This window comes from Oncorhynchus tshawytscha, linkage group LG03, assembly GCF_018296145.1.
Source record: "Oncorhynchus tshawytscha isolate Ot180627B linkage group LG03, Otsh_v2.0, whole genome shotgun sequence".
In the NCBI taxonomy this organism is placed as follows: Eukaryota; Metazoa; Chordata; class Actinopteri; order Salmoniformes; family Salmonidae; genus Oncorhynchus; species Oncorhynchus tshawytscha.
In genome coordinates this window covers 42,131,639-42,153,630 of record NC_056431.1, presented here as the reverse complement: position 1 = coordinate 42,153,630, position 21,992 = coordinate 42,131,639, and the positions used below count along the sequence as shown (strand labels likewise).

The 21,992-nt window shown below is 43.9% G+C and overlaps 1 protein-coding gene across 4 annotated transcripts in view; it reads right to left on the bottom strand.

Moving 5' to 3' along the window:
• Positions 1-21,992, bottom strand: part of LOC112235851 (protein TANC1) — a 266,252-nt gene that overhangs the window by 112,842 nt on the left and 131,418 nt on the right. For 3 of the 4 annotated variants that reach the window (XM_042316348.1, XM_024404398.2, XM_024404405.2), the window contains one exon: positions 707-846. In XM_042316348.1, the coding sequence (XP_042172282.1) occupies positions 707-846 (140 nt within the window). The remainder of the gene's footprint in view (positions 1-706; positions 847-21,992) is intronic. The other variant, XM_024404414.2, reaches the window with a different exon arrangement.

Below are 21,992 nucleotides of genomic sequence, written 5' to 3'. Positions count from 1 at the left end.
TTTCTCTCTAAAGCACTGAGAAGAACATCATTCTAGATTGACAAAAAACATCACAAAACCAGTGTTACCCTAATTTCTTGGGATTCTCACTGACATCTCGACTAATGAATATGATTCATAAAATATAAGCTTCTTAAAAGTGACTAGAATGACCGATTCTGGGCCAAAATGTGTCAAAGAAGCATGAAGAGAAAAATCAATGGGGAGCTCTGCTCCCTTCCACTGAGCTTCTGACTAATTAGCAGAGCCAAACAAACTGAGCAGAAGACTTGACATAACTCTATTTCTGGAGGTAAGCTTGTACACTTCTGTTACATACTCAAGTGCCCCTGCAAGAGCCACTCAAGTTTGCCTAAGATCATCACACTGGATACCTCAGGCTCATACTCCAACACTAACACACTTGAGCAGTTTAACTAACCAAACATTCACTTAGTTTACAGACACAAAACATCTCTGAGAACATGTTGATGTTAGAGTTTAGAGTTACCCTTATTCGCCGCAATTAGTATCATTTCCGTGGAAGAATTGAGACTTTAATCCAAGTCCAAAGAAGCGGGGGCAAATGCAAGCGCAAGCTGCACCAAAAAAGCATCCTTTCTTCTTTCCCCTCTTTTCACACTCTCTCAACTCCCCTCCCTTTTTCTAGCTCTCTATCTCTGTTGTTGTGCGGCTGCTGCAGCAGCTGCAGGGGGAAATGAAATACCTTCTTTTCATTCTTGTCTTCCATAGGTATGCGAGCTGTGCCTGGGATCCCTTCTCCCAGTAAGAAGCCCAGCCTTGTCATCAGCTCCTGAGTGGCAGGGGAGGAGGAGGAGCTTGGCTCTTTCTCGGCTTGCAGCTCTGCTGTGTGAGAGAAGAGAATTGACTCACGTTAATATTCACAGGCAGGCCAAACCAGAGAGAGTGACTGGCTCTGCCCCTGCTACCGCGCTCCACACACGCACACACACACAGAAAGACACACACAGAAAGACACACACACACACAACTGCACACACGTACACACACTGCTGCTGGGGATGCGCAGGCAGAGAGGAAGGCATACTAACACAGATGTGGATACAGAAAGCATGGAGCACAGCACAGTGCAGCTCAGTGCACTACAGAGGGAGTACTCTGCAGGGTTTGCTTGCACAAGTCCAGCCTGCCTGCCTCGTTAGGAATGCTGTGACAGTGTCTGTCTCTCTTCAACAAGTCCAGCGTGCCATTCTACATGATGCAGCTCTCACTCAAAGAGCCTCGGAAAATCAATGAAGAACACAACAGTAGAATGAAATAGAAAATGCTTCACTTTTTGGTCTTAACTGTTGTCTCCTGTAAATGTTACCAAAAAAATAAAACAATTTAAAAAATATTAAAAAAGGATCGCAAAAAAAATCCCTTTTGGAGGATTCCCGGAGTCAGGAGGGAATAAGTAGGAAGTCCGGAATCCTCCAAAAAATGATTTCGGGAAAACCAGAGAATTTATTGAAAGTTTCCAGAATTTTGCAAACCTAGTGTCAACCCCTTGCTATTGTACTTGTGTTGAGTGGACTGCATTATATATTTATTTGGCATAATTTCACTGACAGTGTAGGCCTTTATCCTCTTACATGTAGCCTGCTGTATACTTGTCTGCTATGATGTTCCAAAGAATGTACATTGGTTTTCACTGCTAATAAATCATGAGCTCACAAAACAAACACACTGCAAACCAATACATCCACAACTGGGTGATGACGCTGTTATTTTGTATGTACATTACCCCAACATGTTAATGAGGAGCCAGGGGGATATGGGCTCCACATATGATGGGCTGACCATAGAAATAGTATGATATTTTTTATTTTATTTTTTTATTTCACCTTTATTTAACCAGGTAGGCTAGTTGAGAACAAGTTCTCATTTGCAACTGCGACCTGGCCAAGATAAAGCATAGCAGTGTGAACAGACAACACATGGAGTAAACAATTAACAAGTCAAGAACACAGTAGAAAAAAAGGGTGATTAGTATTAATATTTATATGGGGCTGACAACCTTGCCACCCCACCCCTAAGGGCAGTGGGGAGGCCTGGGGTACAATAAGTTAATATACTGCATTCTGTCAGCACCTCCCCCTCCCCTCTCTCTTCAAGTTATTAATATTGCTGGCAGTCCATCTGATTAAATACAAACCTGTCCAGCCACATAATATACTGCCAAGACATAATGAAGTCAAAACTAATGCCGCCACACACACACACACACACACACACACACACACACACACACACACACACACACACACACACATTTACAATTATTTGCTGCTGTGGTGGCAGGGGACGCAAGAAAAATCCAAACGTTTTATTATCACATGAAATCTGCTGATGGATGCAATGTATGTTTCATTGGATGTTTCATTGAAAAATCAAAACAAGACTGACCCCGCAGCAGAAACCACTCTACCACCATGAACATGTTTACTTCTCTACTCCCAAGACATTCTCTTACAAACTGTGTATTACTACTGTATTATCTATAGGAACAAATGCTACACCATATTGGTTGAGCGGGAGGATGTTCCAAACATAGAAACAGAATTAAGCAATTCTATTTCTATGATTCCAACCTGGTTGAGGGTTAAGAGGAGAAATCCAGCAAAAGGATACATTTGGTAAAACGGAGAGGAGGAGAGAGGGAGGGGAAGAGAGAAATTATGGAAAATCTCATTACTATCCTCCCTTAAGGAATTAACCAAGGAGACCCACTCCACCAACGCACACGAGCTCCCTCTCTCCTCCACTTCCACTACACCCCTCCCCCTCATTTGCCCTCTAACTCACTTCATTTCACTGCCTTCAGATCAATATCAAACCAAGTTTGATTGGTTGCATACAAATATTGAGCAGATGTTATTGCGGGTGTAGCGAAATGCTTGTGTTCCTAGCTCCAACAGTGCAGTAATATCGAACAATTCACAACAATACACACAAGTCTAAAAGTAAAAGAATGGAATTAAGAAAAATATAAATATTAGGACGAGCAATGTCGGAGTCCTACGTATTATATATATATATATATATATATATATATATATATACACTGCTCAAAAAAATAAAGGGAACACTAAAATAACACATCCTAGATCTGAATGAATGAAATATTCTTATTAAATACTTTTTTCTTTACATAGTTGAATGTGCTGACAACAAAATCACACAAAAATTATCAATGGAAATCAAATTTATCAACCCATGGAGGTCTGGATTTGGAGTCACACTCAAAATTAAAGTGGAAAACCACACTACAGGCTGATCCAACTTTGATGTAATGTCCTTAAAACAAGTCAAAATGAGGCTCAGTAGTGTGTGTGGCCTCCACGTGCCTGTATGACCTCCCTACAACGCCTGGGCATGCTCCTGATGAGGTGGCGGATGGTCTCCTGAGGGATCTCCTCCCAGACCTGGACTAAAGCATCCGCCAACTCCTGGACAGTCTGTGGTGCAACGTGGCGTTGGTGGATGGAGCGAGACATGATGTCCCAGATGTGCTCAATTGGATTTAGGTCTGGGGAACGGGTGGGCCAGTCCATAGCATCAATGCCTTCCTCTTGCAGGAACTGCTGACACACTCCAGCCACATGAGGTCTAGCATTGTCTTGCATTAGAAGGAACCCAGGGCCAACCGCACCAGCATATGGTCTCACAAGGGGTCTGAGGATCTCATCTCGGTAACTAATGGCAGTCAGGCTACCTCTGGCGAGCACATGGAGGGCTGTGCGGCCCCCAAAGAAATGCCACCCCACACCATGACTGACCCACCGCCAAACCGGTCATGCTGGAGGATGTTGCAGGCAGCAGAACGTTCTCCACGGCGTCTCCACACTCTGTCACGTCTGTCACATGTGCTCAGTGTGAACCTGCTTTCATCTGTGAAGAGCACAGGGCACCAGTGGCGAATTTGCCAATCTTGGTGTTCTCTGTCAACTGCCAAACGTCCTGCACGGTGTTGGGCTGTAAGCACAACCCCCACCTGTGGACGTCGGGCCCTCATACCACCCTCATGGAGTCTGTTTCTGACTGTTTGAGCAGACACATGCACATTTGTGGCCTGCTGAAGGTCATTTTGCAGGGCTCTGGCAGTGCTCCTCCTTGCACAAAGGCGGAGGTAGGGGTCCTGTTGCTGGGTTGTTGCCCTCCTACGGCCTCCTCCACGTCTCCGGATGTACCTGTCTCCTGGTAGCGCCTCCATGCTCTGGACACTACGCTGACAGACACAGCAAACCTTCTTGCCACAGCTCGCATTGATGTGCCATCCTGGATGAGCTGCACTACCTGAGCCACTTGTGTGGGTTGTAGACTCGGTCTCATGCTACCACTAGAGGGAAAGCACCGCAAGCATTCAAAAGTGACCAAAACATCAGCCAGGAAGCATAGGAACTGAGAAGTGGGCTGTGGTCACCACCTGCAGAACCACTCCTTTATTGGGGGTGTCTTGCTAATTGACTATAATTTCCACCTGTTGTATATTCCATTTGCACAACAGCATGTGCAATTTATTGTCAATCAGTGTTGCTTCCTAAGTGGACAGTTTGATTTCACAGAAGTGTGATTGACTTGGAGTTACATTGTGTTGTTTAAGTGGTCCCTTTATTTTTTTGAGCAGTGTATATATATATACATATACATATGTGATGAATAGACAGTATGGACAGTATGCAGATAGAATATTTAGTATATCTGAAGAATACGTAGAATAGAAATCGGAAGTTACATACACTTAGGTTGGAGTCATTAAAACTTGTTTTTCAACCACTCTACAAAGTTCTTGTCAACAAACTATAGCTCTGGCAAGTCGATTGTGACATCTACTAATGTAATTTTTACAACAATTGTTTACAGACAGATTATTTCACTTATAATTCACTGTATCACAATTCCAGTGGGTAAGACGTTTCCATACACTAAGTTGACTGTGCCTTTAAACAGCTTGGACAATTCCAGAAAATTATGTCATGGCGTTAGAAGTTTCTGATAGGCTAATTGACATAATTTGAGTCAATTGGAGGTGTACCTGTGGATGTATTTCAAGGTCTACCTTCAAACTCAGTGCCTCTTTGCTTGACATTATGGGAAAATCAAAAGAAATCAACCAAAATTGTAGACCTCCACAAGTCTGGTTCATTTTTGGGAGCAATTTCCAAACGCCTGAAGGTACCATGTTCATCTGTACAAACAATAGTACGCAAATATAAACACCATGGGTCCACAAAGCCGTCAAATCAATCCCAGAACAACCGCAAAGGACCTTGTGAAGATGCTTGAGGAAACAGGTACAAATGTATCTATATCCACAGTAAAACGAGTCCAATATTGACATAACCTGAAAGTCCGCTCAGCAAGGAAGAAGCCACTGCTCCAAAACTGCCATAAAAAAGCCAGACTACGGTTTGCAACTGCACATGGGGACAAAGATCGTACTTTTTGGAGAAATGTCCTCTGGTCTGATGAAACAAAAATAGAACTGTTTGGCCAAAATGACCATCGTTATGTTTGGAGGGAAAAGGGGGATGCTTGCAAGCAAAAGAACACCATCCCAACCGTGAAGCATGGGGGTGGCAGCATCATGTTGTGGGTGTGCTTTGCTGCAGGAGGGACTGGTGCACTTCACAAAATAGATGGCATCATCAGGGAGAAAAATTATGTGGATATATTGAAGCAACTTCTCAAGACATCAGTCAGGAAGTTAAAGCTTAGTCGCAAATGTGTCTTCCAAATGGACGATGACCCCACGCATACTTCCAATGTTGTGGCAACAAAGTCAAGGTATTGGAGTGGCCATCACAAAGCCCTGACCTCAATCCTATAGAATATGTGTGGGCAGAACTGAAAAAGCGCATGCGAGCAAGGAGGCCTATAAACCTGACTCAGTTACACCAGCTCTGTCAGGACGAATGGGCCAAAATTCACCCAACTTATTGTGGGAAGCTTGTGGAAGGCTACCTGAAACGTTTGACCCAAGTTAAACAATTTAAAGGCAATGCTACCAAATACTAATTGAGTGTATGTAAACTTCTGACCCACTGGAGGGAATGTGACATTTCACATTCTTAAAATAAAAGTGGTGATCCTAACTGCCCTAAGACTAAGGAAATTTTACTAGGATTAAATGTCAGGAGTTTAAATGTATTTGGCTAAGGTGTATGTAAACTTCCGACTTCGACTGTATATACAGAAATAGTTGAATAGATTGGCATTGACTAGAATACAGTATATACAAATGAAATGAGTAAAACAGTACATAAACATTATTAAAGTGACCCGTGTTCCATTATTAAAGTGACCAGTGAATGCATGTCTATGTACACAGGGCAGCATCCTCTAAGGTGCAGGGTTCAGTAACCGGGTGGTAGCTGGATAGTGACAGTGACTATGTTCTGGGTGGAGGCCGGCTAGTGATGGCTATTTAACAGTCTGATGACCTTGAGATTGAAGCTGTTTTTCAGTCTCTTGGTCCCAGCTTTGATGCACCAGTACTGACCTCACCTTTTGGATGATAGTGGGGTGAACAGGCCGTGGCTCGGGTGGTTGATGTCCATGATGGTCTTTTTGGCCTCCCTGTGACATTGGGTGATGTAGATGTCCTGGGGGGCAGGCAGTGTGCCCCCGGTGATGAGTTGGGCAGACCGCACCACCCTCTGGAAAGCCCTGCGGTTGCAGGCAGTGCAGTTGCCGTACCAGGTGGTGATACAGCCAGACAGGATGTTCTCAAAGGTGCATCTGTAAAAGTTTGTTTGGGTCTTCCTCACCACACTCTGTGTGGGTGGACCATTCCAGATTGTCAGTGATGTGAACACAGAGGAACTTAAAGCTTTTCACCTCCTTCATTGAGGACCCGTCGATGTCGATGTGGATGGCGGCGTGCTCCCTCTGCTGTCTCCTGAAGTCCACAATCAGCCCCTTCATTTTCACACACACGCTGCTCGGCTGGCTTCTCCTTTCTCTAAAGTCTGCAATCTACGCTATATATACAAAAGTATGTAGACACCCCTTCAAATTAGTGGATTCGGCTATTTCAGCCACACCCATTGCTGACAAGCGTATAAAATCAAGCACACAGCCATGAAATCTCCATAGAAAAACATTTTCAGTAGAATGCCCTTACTGAAGAGCTCAGTGACTTTCAACGTGGCACCGTCATAGGATGCCACATTTCCAACAAGTCAGTTTGTCACATGTTCACCCTGCTAGAGCTGCCCCAGTCAACTGTAAGTGCTGTCATTGTGAAGTGGAAATGTCTAGGATCAACAACGGCTCAGCCGTGAAGTAGTAGGCCACACAAGCTTAACAGAATGGGACCATCGAGTGCTGAAGAGTGTAAAAATCGCCTGTCCTCTGTTGCAACACTCACTACCGAGTTCCAACCTGCCTCTGGAAGCAACGTCAGCACAATAACTGTTCATGGGGAGCTTCATGAAATGGGTTTCTAAGGCCGAGGAACCGCACACAAGCCTAAGATCACCATGCACAATGCCAAGCGTTAGCTGTAACAGTGTAACCCCACCCGACCCCTTTTAGTAGGCTAACCTATACATTGGTCATTAGTCATGTAACTGCGGGGCAAGAAGAGATGTAAGTGTAAGGATGTGTCCCAAACGGCACCCTATTCCCTACCTAGTGCACTACTTTTGACCAGGGTACATAGAGTGTTCCATAGGACTCTAGTCTGTTATAAAGAATAGGCCTGTGAACTATTGACTTTCCTTTGAATACTGCTGTCGAAAACTGCTGCATTGACATTAATATCATTCACCCAGTTTAAACAGCTGATATGTTTTTGTATTTTGAAAGTAACATTTGAACATACTTGGAAAAACTAAACGATGCATTTGGGAGGCTAATCAAGCTAATTATAGAAAGGAATGGGTAAAGAATGACCTTGATTTCAGAGGTAAAAACAAACTGATAAAACCTGATTGGAATACAATAAATATAGAGATTGTTCCAGGAACAAATGATCCAACAACTAAAATCTGAGTAAATTGTAGCACCAAAGCTGCATGCTAAATGTGTGTAAATGCATGCAGCTGGTGCTCCTGGACCCTGCAGCAGTGTTCAGTATAACGGCAGTACAAAGCATGTCAACTTCACATCAAAGAAATCAAACCTATTGACGACACTGCATTTACTTAGGGTGTCCAATCAAAAACGCGTCTTTTGAACAATGGGTCAAATAATATGTTCATTGTTTAGATAATCCTCGAAGAAAACCAAAGGGCCAAACCTCATGTCTCTATTATCAACCGTTCAAAATCTACTGGAGTTTAAGGGCGACTAAATCAGGCCAGACCGATAAAGTAGTCATAAATCAGGAAAACGTCAGCTGGGCTAGACGCTGTGCGAGAAATTAAGGCTACCAGACAGGTTTACCATTGAACTCCTCATCTTTCTTCTCTCTGTTCATATCCATGTGAAGATCCTGTTCTATTTCGAAGACTTCTCACAAAAACAAGTGTATCTCTGTGAAATGGCAATGTAGCACTGAGCGTACTCCAAGCTTTTCATTTTCAAAGACTTTTACATTTAATTCAGCTCATGTCTTGTTAATTTTGCCATTTGTGATCTGCGGAAACAACGTGGAAGACACAACCATAAAAAACTTAAAATCCTCAAAAGTATTTAAAGCTGCAACGCTCTGTCAACAGAGCTCAGTGCTTATTATCGGATGTATTTGGTTACGAATTCTGACTTGCTGGATATAATGTTAATGATTTGTTAGAGAAATACCTCACTGAACGATTCAGAACATGAAGAATCATATTTGTCTTGGTTAGGGTTGCAAAGGGTCGGAAACTTTCCGGTAAATTTCTGGAAATTTAGTGAAAATTCTCCATGGGAAGTTAAGCAAGGGAATTTTGCGAGTTTTAAATTCATAAAAAAAGTTAGCTTATAACAGTGAACCTTTTTTGTGGGATACACATAAGGCAATTCTGTCTTGTGGCATATTTTGTTTAAACCATCCCCAAATGAATTGAATTGCCCCCCTCTTCTGTCACGGATCCTGCTGCTCATTCTGTTCAGCAGTTCCGGAGGTTGAGGTCACCGGCCTTCTAGGCTTCACTGAACTGGATTCATTATCATCAACCCCGGACTGTCTTATCTGATTATGCACACCTGGTTCCCATTTCCCCTGATTAGTACAGTATATTATATATGAGCTCTCTTGTCCCCATTGTCCTTGTCGGGTATTGTTCCCATGTCCGTTGGTTGTGTGTGTACCATTGTGTTGTTTCAGCTTTTGTGCTGCGTGTTTTGTGCATTGTGTATTACGGGTCTCGTCCTGAGTCGTTCTTCGAGGTTTACCCTCGCTCTTTTGATTGGGTACATCCTAGTGTTTTGTATACGTGTTTGTTTTGGGTGTATTAAAAACCCTATTATGTATCCCGGTTCCTGTCTCCAAATCCTTTATACCAGCGTGACATCTGCATGCACAGTGCAATCTTCCATCACATGTACAGCTGATTCTCAAGATCTTGCACAATAACGAGATGCTATTGAGCCCACACTACTACACTGTCTGAGCCAAGGACTACATGCTTTCTGGTAAGTTTTGATTACAATACTGGGTGGGGTGAATATATTTTATGCGACATACATAATTTTTTTGTTAAAAGTAAACAGTAGCCTACAGCAAAGTGTGTTTAAATCATTTCTAACTTGTTAACAATTTCTGCTAGTTAGTTTTTGCTACCATGTGGGTTTTAGCATGCTTGAGCCTTCTAACTGAGGAGTGTTAATTCAGCTGTTTCCATACATGTTTCATTTTAAAATATTTATCTTACAAAGGAGTTGTTTAATCTAACTTCAACCTCAGGAGGCTATTTATCTGATACATGGAATCCTTGTATATGTTTCTAATCTATTTTTCTAATCTTTACAGGAAGGGAAAATACCACAGGCACTATCTGATATGTGGAGACATTTCAGACTGTTGCAGCTAATGCTACTGCCAACACACTGTCAAGGAAACACTGTGTACATTTGCAAATACTGTACCCAAATCATATGTGAAGAATGCAACAAAGATGCAGAACCATCTGCCACTTTAAGTACATAAAGTTCCCTCAGCGCTCACAACAAGCAACCTCTGACAAAAGTCCTTCTACTTCTATTTGAGGTGAAAATGATGAACCAGACACCTTATCGATAGCAATAGCTCGTGGTCCTCCTGGAACCAGAAGTTTTTTATGACTCAATGGAGGAATGTAGTCAGAAAAATGCTGATGAATGTCTTGCTTGAGCTGTGTATGCAATTAGTCCCCCTCTGATGCTCACAGGCAATGTGTATTGGAAGAGATTTCTGAATGTTCCTCACCCAGCATACACCCCTCCAACCAGACATTCTTTATCTACTCATTTGCTGGATGAAGAGTTCAACAGAGTTCAAGTCAAGGTCAAGCAAATCATAGAGAAAGCAGACTGTATTGCAATCATCTCTGATGGGTGGTTGAATGTTCGTGGGCAAGGAATAATTAACTACATCATCTCCACCCCTCAACCAGTATTCTACAAGACAACAGACACAAGGAACAACAGACACACCAATCTACATTGCAGATGAGCTGGAGGCAGTCATCCATGACCTTGGACCACAGAAGGTACTTGTACTGGTGACGGACAATTCTGCGAACATGAAGGCTGCTTTGTCTAAAGTGGAGGAGTCCTACCCTCACATCACACCCATTGGCTGTACTGCTCATGCATTTAATCTGCTCCTCAAGGACACCATGACACTGAAAACAATGGATACATACTACAAGAGAGCCAAGGAAATGGTTAGGTATGTGAAGGGTCATCAAGTTATAGCAGCAATCTACCTCACCAAGCAAAGTGAGAAGAATAGGAGCACCACATTGAAGCTGCCCAGCAACACCCGTTGGGGTGGTGTTGTCATCATGTTTGACAGTCTCCTGGATGAGAAGGAGTCTCTCCAAGAAATGGCCATATCACAGTCTGCCGATATGGACAGCCCCATTTAGAGGATCCTCCTGGATGATGTATTTTGACAGTGGTAAGCAGCCTGAAACTCCTGAAACCCATAGCAGAAGCCATTGAACAGATTGAGGGAGACAATGCCATCCTGTCTGATGTTTAGACTCTGCTTGCAGATGTAAGAGAAGAAATCCGTACTGCTCTGCCCACTTCACTGTTGCTCCAAGCAGAGGAAACTGCAGTTCTGAAGTACATCAAAAAGCGTGAAGACTTCTGCCTGAAGCCCATACACGCCGCAGTGTACATGTTGGATCCCAAGTATGCTTGCAAGAGCATCCTGTCTGGTGCAGAGATCAACAAGGCCTATGGTGTCATCACTACCATGTCTTGCCACCTTGGCCTGGATATGGGCAAGGTTCTTGGCAGTCTGGCGAAGTACACTTCCAAGCAATGGCTTTGGGATGGAGATGCAATATGGCAGTCGTGCCAACATATCTCATCAGCCACCTGGTGGAAGGGACTTTGTGGATCTGACGCTCTTTCCCCTGTTGCCTCCATCATCCTCCAAATCACACCAACATCAGCTGCCTCAGAGCACAACTGGTCCTTGTTTGGAACACACACACCAAAGCACGCAACAGGCTGACCAATACAAGGAGTGAAAAATTTGTGGCCATCTGGGAAAATTGTAGGCTTTTTGAGCTTGACAACGGAGCCATCCTCAACAAGGTTAGAAAGTGACAGTGAAGATGAGGCCTCAGAGTCATTCAGTAAGAAGCATAATGAACAAACATGCTCCCGGGTGCATGTCACTGAATCAACCAACCTAATTTAAGTATGGGTGAGTGTGTCCCAAATAGCACCCCATTCCCTGTATAATGCACTAATTTTGACCAAAGACCCTATGGGCCCAGGTCAAAAGTAGTCCACTAAGCAACCTGGGCCACTCTCAGAATATCTTGGTGTTTTATCTCTGTTTTAACACACAAGCCCAGAAACAAGACATGGTGGTGATATCATGCCTAGTATGGACTCCAAAGCAATCCAAATCTAACAGTAAGATATCTCATGCCACACTCAACATAAAAAGCCTTGATGACGAACTGCATGCTTCATCCAATTATTAAGAGAAAGCAGGTTGCAATTTCAGTTTAATCCACCAGAACAAATATTACAACAAATATTATGGTTAAACTCAAATATAATAATTTATACAAATACATATATACAGTTGAAGTTTACATACACTTAGGTTGAAGTCATTAAAACATCATTTTAGACAATTGGAGATGTACCTGTGGATATATTTCAAGGCCTACCTTCAAACTCAGTGCCTCTATGCTTGACATCATTGGAAAATCAAAAGAAATCAGCCAAGAAAGAAAATGTGTAGACCTCCACAAGTCTGGTTCATCCTTGGGAAAATTTTCAAAACGCCTAAAGGTACCATGTTCATCTGTACAAACAATAGTACGCAAGTATAAACACCATGGGACTCTGCAGCCGTCCTACCGCTCAGGAAGGAGATACGTTATGTCTCCTAGAGATGAACGTACTTTGGTGCGAAAAGTGCAAATCAATCCCAGAACAACAGCAAAGGACCCTGTGAAGATGCTGGAGGAAACCGGTACAAAAGTATCTATATCCACAGTAAAACGAGTCCCATAACGACATAACCTGAAAGACCGCTCAGCAAGGAAGAAGCCACTTCTCCAAAACCGCCAAAAAATCCAGACTACGGTTTGCAATTGCACATGGGGACAAAGATCGTACTTTTTGGAGAAATGTCCTCTGGTCTGATGAAACAAAAATAGAACTGTTTGGCCATAATGACCATAGTTATGTTTGGAGGAAAAAGGAGGATGCTTGCAAGCCGAAGACACCATCCCAACCGTGAAGCACGGAGGTGGCAGCATTATGTTGTGGAGGTGCTTTGCTGCAGGAGGGACTGGTGCACTTCACAAAATAGATGGCATCATGAGGGAGGACAATTATGTGGATATATTGAAGCAACATCTCAAGACATCAGTCAGGAAGTTAAAGCTTGGTCGCAAATGGGTCTTCCAGATGGACAATGACCCCAAGCATACTTCCATAGTTGTGGCAAAATGGCTTAAGGACAACAAAGTCAAGGTATTGGAGTGGCCATCACAAAGCCCTGACCTCAATCCCATAGAAAATGTGACTTAGAAAATGTTACACCAGCTTGGTCAGGAGGAATGGGCCAAAATTCACCCAATTTATTGTGGGATGGTTGAGGAAGGCTACCCAAAACATTTGACCCAAGTACAACAATTTAAAGGCAATGCTACCAAATACTAATTGTGTGTATGTAAACTTCTGACCTACTGGGAATGTGATGAAAGAAATAAAAGCTGAAATAAATAATGATCTCTAATATTATTCTGACATTTCACATTTTTAAAATAAAGTGCTGATCCTAACTGACCTAAAACAATTCATTTTTTACTCTGATTAAATGTCAGGAATTGTGAAAAACTTCCAACTTCAACTGTATATTTTTTGTTATTGTTGATTTTTTTTAAACAAACAGTATAATCTTTGTAAATTATATCATATATAGGACTGGTGGAGTTATGTCACAAATGCTGTTAAAAAAATATATGGAAATGTCTACTCTCTCCAAAATAACAACAAACTGATTGCACCATTAGTGCAAAAACAATGGAGGCGACAAGTGGAAGGGGGAGAAGGTAAGGAACTTATCTGTCGTTCTTACATTAAAGACCAAAATTGGCTAAAGAAAATTATGATAGGTAAAAAAGTATACCAGTTTCAATTAAGGACCAAAAATGTACAGCTGTGCCATACAGGTTGCAAAATATACCTTCTAAATTATTTGTCTATCTTCATTTTATTGAAAAACACAGTCCATCATCATTTGATGCAGTAAAGAAAGTTTGACAAAAGAAAAATCCACACTTGTCAAACAGATAACACTTTTGTTGATCTTTAGAACATTTCTCCTATATCTGCCGTTTCCATTACACACGTTGCTTTTATCAAATAAACCTGGAAACCTGCCGAGAGAGAGACAAACAGGGGCAGAGAGCGAGAGAAAAAGGGAAATGGAGATAGAGAGCTGCGAGAGCTGAGAGCTAGCTAGCGGTGCTCCTAGGCCGAACCTGCCTTGCCTGTGTTACTTAAGGATCCACCCCTTTTTCCATTTTTGCCTAAAATGACATACCCATATCTAACTGCCTGTAGCTCAGCAAGGATATGCATATTCTTGGTACTATTTGAAAGGAAACACTTTGAAGTTTGTGGAAATGTGAAAGGAACGTAGGAAAATATAATACAATAGATCTGGTAAAAGATAATACAAAGAAAAACATTTTTTTTTTTTTTGTACCATCATCTTTGAAATGCAAGAGAAAGGCCATAATGTATTATTCCAGCCCAGTTGCAATTTAGATTTTGACCAGTAGATGGCAGCAAGGTATGTGCAAAGTTTCAGACTGATCCAATGAACCATTGTATTTCTGTTCAAAATGTTGTATCAAGACTGTCCAAATGTGCCTAATTTGTTTATTAATAACTTTTCATGTTCAAAATGGTGCACTCTCCTCAAACAATAACATGGTATTATTTCACTGTAATAGCTGGACAGTGCAGTAAGATTAACACAAATGTAAACTTTCTGACAATATCAGATAGGTCTATGTCCTGGGAAATTTTCTTGTTACGTACAACCTCATGCTAATCGCATTAGCCTACGTTAGCTCAACCGTACCATGGATGGGACACCGATCCAGAAGAAGTTTAATGCTGCTCTGAAGGCTCTTTTACCTGAGGCCGTGCAGGTTAGAGCTGGCACACACAGGGGACTACGTCCCAAATCGCACATTATTCCCTACATATGGCAGTACGTTTGACCAGGGCCCACTCACCAGTTACCTCCATGGCACCTAGCTCTCATAAGGACCCTATAAAGAGGGCATATTTGTGCTCTCCTGTTGCCATATCTCTGTGCAGACCACTGGGCATGGAAAGGAAGCCAGGGGCCAGTGATGGCTCAGTCACTTCAGCCACTCACAGACACACACACTTCAGTTCTGGCATAGAAGAGCCTTGGTCATAGTTAGGCTCCTTATAGTGTAACCCTGAATCATTCTCAAAAAGCTCACACCACAATTTTTACTGTATTGCTTACAATTTTGAGAGATTTGTTATTTAGCCAGTTTAACAATTCCCATTAAAAATAGCACTAGATTGATGAGAAAGAGCCTACTGGGTGACCCATTTGGGAATAAAATGGCAAAGTCACTGATGTAAATGCCAACCTGTTATCATTTACAAACCAGTGTGACATCTGACGTGCTGTGTACCGCTGTGTGTGCTGTGTGAAATTGGGGTCACCGAGCTGAGCCACAACACTTAAGGCAGTAATGATGCAGTTGCTTAGCTATCCTGACAGCTGTGGCATTTATTAGCCAGCAAAATACCTGTAATAAAAACAGATCTGCACATTACGTATGAGATACAGCAGCCTTAATTGATCCCTATGACAACAAATCAAAGGTATCAGTGGGACTATGGAGCACAGAGGCAGAGGAACACTACTCCTCATTATGAAGCCAGAGATGGAACAGTACTTTGTTTCAACCGCCGCAAAGGAGTCGAGAACAAAGGTGAACGTTGTTGATTCGTTTTTTCACTATTACATTAGGTCCAAAAATCGGCCCATTTTTGTGCAATTGTTAGCATAAAGCACACGCCTGTAGAGCACCTCATCAGAGTGTGTCATGTAAAAATAAATATAAATCCAAAGACCAATATAAGTATAGGAGGGAAGCTCAAGAGAAAAGAACACGCAGGTAGTGTCACGAACCTGGTGCCTCTTCCTGTTCGGGCGGGGCTCGGCGGTCGGTTTTTAGGGTTTGCCAATTACTACCGGAGGTTTATCCGGGGTTTTGGCCAAGTAGTGGCGCCCATTACCTCACTGCTGAAGGGGGACCGGTGCGTCTGCGGTGGTCAGCAGAGGCTGATGGAGCCTTCAACCAGTTGAAGATACTGTTCACTGGAGCTCCCGTGTAGGCGCATCCGGACCCTTCGTTAGCATTCATAGTGGAGGTGGATGCGTCCGAGGCTGGGGTTGGAGCCGTGCTGTCTCAGCGCAGCTCCGTCCCTGCGCTTTCTTTTCTAAGAAGCTGGGTCCGGCGGAGCGGAACTATGATGTGGGGGATCGGGAGTTACTAGCTATGGTAAAGGCCCTGAAGGTGTGGAGACACTGGCTAGAGGGGGCTAAACACCCTTTTCTCATCTGGACTGACCACCGTAATCTGGAGTATATTCGAAGCGAGGAGACTGAATCCGCGTCAGGCTAGGTGGGCCATGTTCTTTACACGTTTTAATTTTACGATCTCTTACAGACCAGGTTCCCTCAACACTAAGGCCGACGCGCTGTCCCGTCTCTATGACACCGAGGACCGGTCCATCGAACCCACTCCCATCCTTCCAGCCTCTCAGCTGGTGGCCCCAGTGGTATGGGAGGTGGACGCGGACATCGAGCGGGCGTTGAGGGTTGAACCTGCGCCTATACAGTGTCCGACTGGTCGAAGTTCCGTACCGCTTGGTGTCTGTGATAAATTGATTCGGTGGGCTCACACACTACCGTCTGCGGGTCATCCGGGGATTGATAGGACAGTGCGGGGTCTTAGGGGAAATACTGGTGGCCCACTTTAGCTAGGGATGTGAGGCTCTATGTCTCCTCCTGTTCGGTATGCGCCCAGAGTAAGGCTCCTAGGCACCTTCCTAGAGGGAAGTTACAGCCCCTCCCGGTTCCACAACGGCCATGGTCCCATCTCTCGGTAGATTTCCTTACTGATCTTCCCCCATCTCAGGGGAACACTACCGTTCTGGTCGTTGTGGATCGGTTCTCTAAGTCCTGCCGTCTCCTCCCATTGCCTGGTCTTCCTACGGCCCTACAGACTGCAGAGGCTCTATTTACCCACGTCTTCCGGCACTATGGGGTTCCAGAGGATATAGTCTCCGATCGGGGTCCCCAGTTCACGTCCCGGGTTTGGAAGGCGTTTATGGAGCGTCTGGGGATCTCGGTCTGCCTTACCTCTGGTTATCACCCCGAAAGTAATGGGCAGGTGGAGAGAGTAAACCAGGAAGTGGGTAGGTTTCTGAGGTCGTATTGCCAGGACCGGCCAGGAGAATGGGCACGTCCCGTGGGCAGAATTGGCCCAGAACTCTCTTCGGCATTCGTCCACGAATATGTCGCCATTCGAATGCGTACTGGGCTACCAGCCGGTCTGGCTCCGTGGCATCAGAGTCAGACCGAGGCTCCTGCGGTGGAGGAGTGGGTACGGCGCTCTAGAGAGACCTGGCGGGCAGTCCAGGATTCTCTCAGGCAGGCCAGTGAACGGCAGAAGAGAGACGCTGACCGCCACCGCAGTGAGGCCCCGGTGTTCGCACCAGGGGACAGGGTCTGGCTCTCGACCCAAAACCTGCCCCTCCGCCTGCCCTGCCGGAAGCTGGGGCCGCAGTGTGTGGGGCCATTTAAAGTCCCGAGGAGGATAAACGAGGTTTGTTACAGATTGCAACTTCCCTCTTATTATCGCATTAACCCCTCGTTTCATGTGTCTCTCCTCAGGCCGGTGGTAGCTGGTCCCCTACAAGACAGTGAGGTACTGGAGGTCCCTCCACCCCCTCTGGACATTGAGGTGTCCCCGGCGTACACAGTACGAGCTATTCTGGACTCGAGATGCCGGGTGAGGGGCCTGCAGTACCTCGTGGACTGGGAGGGGTACGGTCCGGAGGAGAGGTGCTGGGTACCGGGGAGGGACATTTTAGATCCTTCCCTCTTGAGGGATTTCCACCGCCTCCACCCAGATCGCCCTGCGCCTCGTCCTCCGGGTTGTCCTCGAGGCCGGGGTCGGCGCGCTGCGGGAGCCGTGCGTCAGGGGGGGGGTACTGTCACGAACCTCGCTGAAGAGGGTGCCTCTTCCTGTTCGGGCGGGGCTCGGCGGTCGTCGTCACCGGCCTATTAGCTGCCATCGATTCCTTTTTCCGTTTGTGTTGGTTATTGGTTAATTGGGTACACCTGTTTTGTATTAGGGTTTGTTTGTAGGGTATTTAAGGGCACTAGGCCCGCTGGGTATTTGTGCGGGCTTGTTAATTGTTACTCTATGTTTGATGGTGTGATTTGTTTTCATATCTTTATTCTCCGGTCTATTTTGTCCTGTTGTTTTGGACTGGCAACTTATATACGCCCTGTGTGTTGGCGTGATCATTTTGGTTGCACCGGTGAAATAAATTTGATAAACGACAGAACCCTGCTCTCTGCGCCTGATTCCACCCACCACTCATAGTTATTCGTAACAGGTAGGCGTATTTGTTTGTTGAACGCTTGTCTGTATTGTCTACCTTAACATTTTCCCAGGGTTTTTGTGTCTCCCAGAGATGGATGCAATATACTTTTCTTAGCACTTGTCTAAAGCAGGCTTTCAGAGCTCATAATTTGAGATTTCTCATCAAATCCTCCCCTAAGTGTCTCAGAGTGCCAGATTGTGTCCAAAATGGCACAATATTCCCTAAATATTGCACTACTTTTGATCAGAGCCCTATTGGCCCTGTTCAAAAGTAGTGCACTACATAGGGAAATATGGTGCCATTTGGGACTTGATCCCTTTGGTAACTCAGTCTGGGCCAGCTGGTGACGAGAAAACGTGACAAACATTCCTGTCCAGAATGAGTTTACAGAAGAGGCGTAAAGCAGACATTTTAACCGTCCTATAAAGTTGCTAACAGAAGTGTGAAAGTCAGACCTTCTTCTCCTAAACTGAATTTGAACACCCCATAAATTGTGATTTCTGACAGATATGAGGGGTGGTGGTTTGTGCCAGGACATTCATAGCAACCGTGATACTGTAGCAGCTGTAAGTAATAGTAATATATACATTGCCTTTGTAAAGTATTCAGACCCTTTGACTTTTATCAGATTTTGTTAAGTTACAGCCCTTAAATGAAATGGATTAAAATGTTTTTATCTTCACACAATAACCCATAATGACAAAGTAAAAACAGGTTTTAAGAAATATTTGCAAATGCATTACAAATAAAAAACAGAAATACCTTATTTACATAAGTATTCAGACCTTATGAGACTCGAAATTGAGCTCAGGTGCATCCTGTTTCCATGGAGATGTCTGCAGCATTGAAGGTCCGCAGGAACACAGTGGCGTCCATCATTCTTAAATGGAAGAAGTTTAGAACCCCCCAAGACTCTTCCTAGAGGTCAAACTGAGCAATCGAGGGGGGAAGGGAAAGGGAGATACCTAGTCAGTTGTACAACTGAATGCATTCAACTGAAATGTGTCTTCCACATTTAACCCAACCCCTCTGAATCAGAGAGGTGCTGGGGGCTGTCATAATCGACATCCACGTCTTCGGCACCCGGGGAACAGTGGTTTAACTGCATTGCACAGGGATAGAATACAACAGATTTTTACCTTGACAGCTCGGGGATTCGATCCAGCGACCTTTCGGTTACTGGACCAACACTCTAACCACTAGGCCTTGGTCAGGGAGGTGACCAATAACCCGATGGTCACTCTGACAGAGTTTAGAGTTCCTCTGTGGAGATGGGAGAACCTTGCAGAATGACAAACATCTCTGCAGCACTCCACCAATCAGACCTTTATGGTAGAGTGGCCAGATGGAAGCCAATCCTCAGTAAAAGGCATATGACAGCATGCATGGAGATGGTCAAAAGGCACCTAAAGGACTCTCAGACCATGAGAAAGAAGATTGTATGGTCTGATGAAACCAAGATTGAACTATTTGGCCTGAATGCCAAGCGCCACGTCTGGAGGAGGAGCTGGGAGACTAGTCAAGATCGAGAAAAAGATGAACGGAGCAAAGTACAGAGAGATCCTTGATGAAACCTGCTCCCAAGCGCTCAGAACCTCACACTGGAGCGAAGGTTCACCTTCCAACAACACAACCACCCTAAGCACACAGGCAAGACAATGCAGGAGTGGCTTCGGAACAAGTCTCTGAATGTCATTGAGTGGCCCAGCCAGAGCCCAGACTTGAACCCGATCGATCGCACATCTCTGGAGAGACATGAAAATAGCTGTGCAGAAACACTCCCATCCAACCTGACATAGCTTGAGAGGATCTGCAGAGAAGAATGGGAGAAACTCCCCAAATACATATGTGCCAAGCTTGTAGCATCATACCCAAGAAGACTTGATGCTGTATTCGCTGCCAAAGGTGCTTCAACAAAGTACTGAGCAAAGGGTCTGAAAACTTATGTACAGTTGAAGTTGGAGTCATTAAAACTCTTTTTTTCAACACATTTTACAAATTTCTTTTTAACAAACTATAGTTTTGGCAAGTCGGTTAGGAGATCTACCTTGTGCATGACACAAGTCATTTTTCCAACAATTGCTTACAGACAGAATATTTCACTAATAATTCACTTAATCACAATTCCAGTGGGTCAGAAGTTCACATACACTAAGCTGACTGTGCCTTTAAACAGCTCGGAAAATTCCAGATTTTTTTTTGTCATGGCTTAACAAGCTTCTGATAGGCTAATTGACATAATTTGAGTCAATTGGAGGTGTACCTGTGGATGTATTTCAAGGCCTACCTTCATACTCAGTGCCTCTTTGGTTGACATCATGGGAAAATCAAAAGAAATCAGCCAAGACCTCAGAAAAACAATGTAGACCTCCACAAGTCTGGTTCATTTCCAAACACCTGAAGGTACCATGTTCATCTGTACAAACAATAGTACGCAAGTATAAACACCACGGGACTACGCAGCCATCATACCGCTCAGGAAGGAGACACATTCTGTCTCCTAGAGATGAACGTGCTTTCGTGCGAAAAGTGCTAATCAATCCCAGAACAACAGCAAAGGACCTTGTGAAGATGCTGGAGGAAACCGGTACAAAAGTATCTATTTCCAGAGTAAAACGAGTTCAATATCGACATAACCTGAAAGGCCACTCAGCAAGGAAGAAGCCACTGCTCCAAAACCACCATAAAAAAAGCCAGACTACGGTTTGCAACTGCACATGGGGACAAAGATCTTACTTTTTGGAGAAATGTCCCCAGGTCTGATGAAACAAAAATAGAACTGTTTGGCCATAATGACCATTGTTATGTTTGGAGGAAAAAGGGAAGCCGAAGAACACCATCCCAACCATGAAACACGGGGGTGGCAGCATCATGTTGTGGCGGTGCTTTGCTGCAGGAGGGACTGGTGCACTTCACAAAATAGATGGCAACATGAGGAAGAAAAATGATGTGGATTGAAGCAACATCTCAAGACATAAGTCAGGAAGTTAAAGCTTGGTTGCAATTGGGTCTTGCAAATGGACAATGACCCCAAGCATACTTCCAAAGTTGGCTTAATGACAACAAAGTCAAGGTATTGGAGTGGCCACAAAGCCCTGACCTCATTCCCATAGAAATGTGTGGGCAGAACTGAAAAAGCATGTAGGAGAAAGGAGGCCTACAAACCTGACTCAGTTACACCAGCTTGGTCAGGAGGAATGGCCCAAAATTCACCAAAGTTATTGTGGGAAGATTGTGGAAGGCTACCCAAAATGTTTGACCCAAGTTAAACAATTTAAAGGCAATGCTACCAAATACTAATTGAGGGTATGTAAACTTCTGACCTACTGGGAATGTGACGACAGAAATAAAAGCTGAAATAAATCATTCTCTCTACTATTATTTTGACATTTCACATTCTTAAAATGAAGTGGTGATCCTAACTGGGATTTTTACTGGGATTAAATGTCAGGAATTGTGAAAAACTGAGTTTGGTGTAGTTGGCTAAGGTGTATGTAAACTTCTGACTTCAACTGTATATACTGTATATATATATACACTAATCAACAAAAAAAGGGAACACTTAAACAACACAATGTAACTCCAAGTCAATCACACTTCTGTGAAATCAAACTGTCCACTTAGGAAGCAACACTGATTGACAATAAATGTCACATGCTGTTGTGCAAATGGAATAGACAACAGGTGGAAATTAT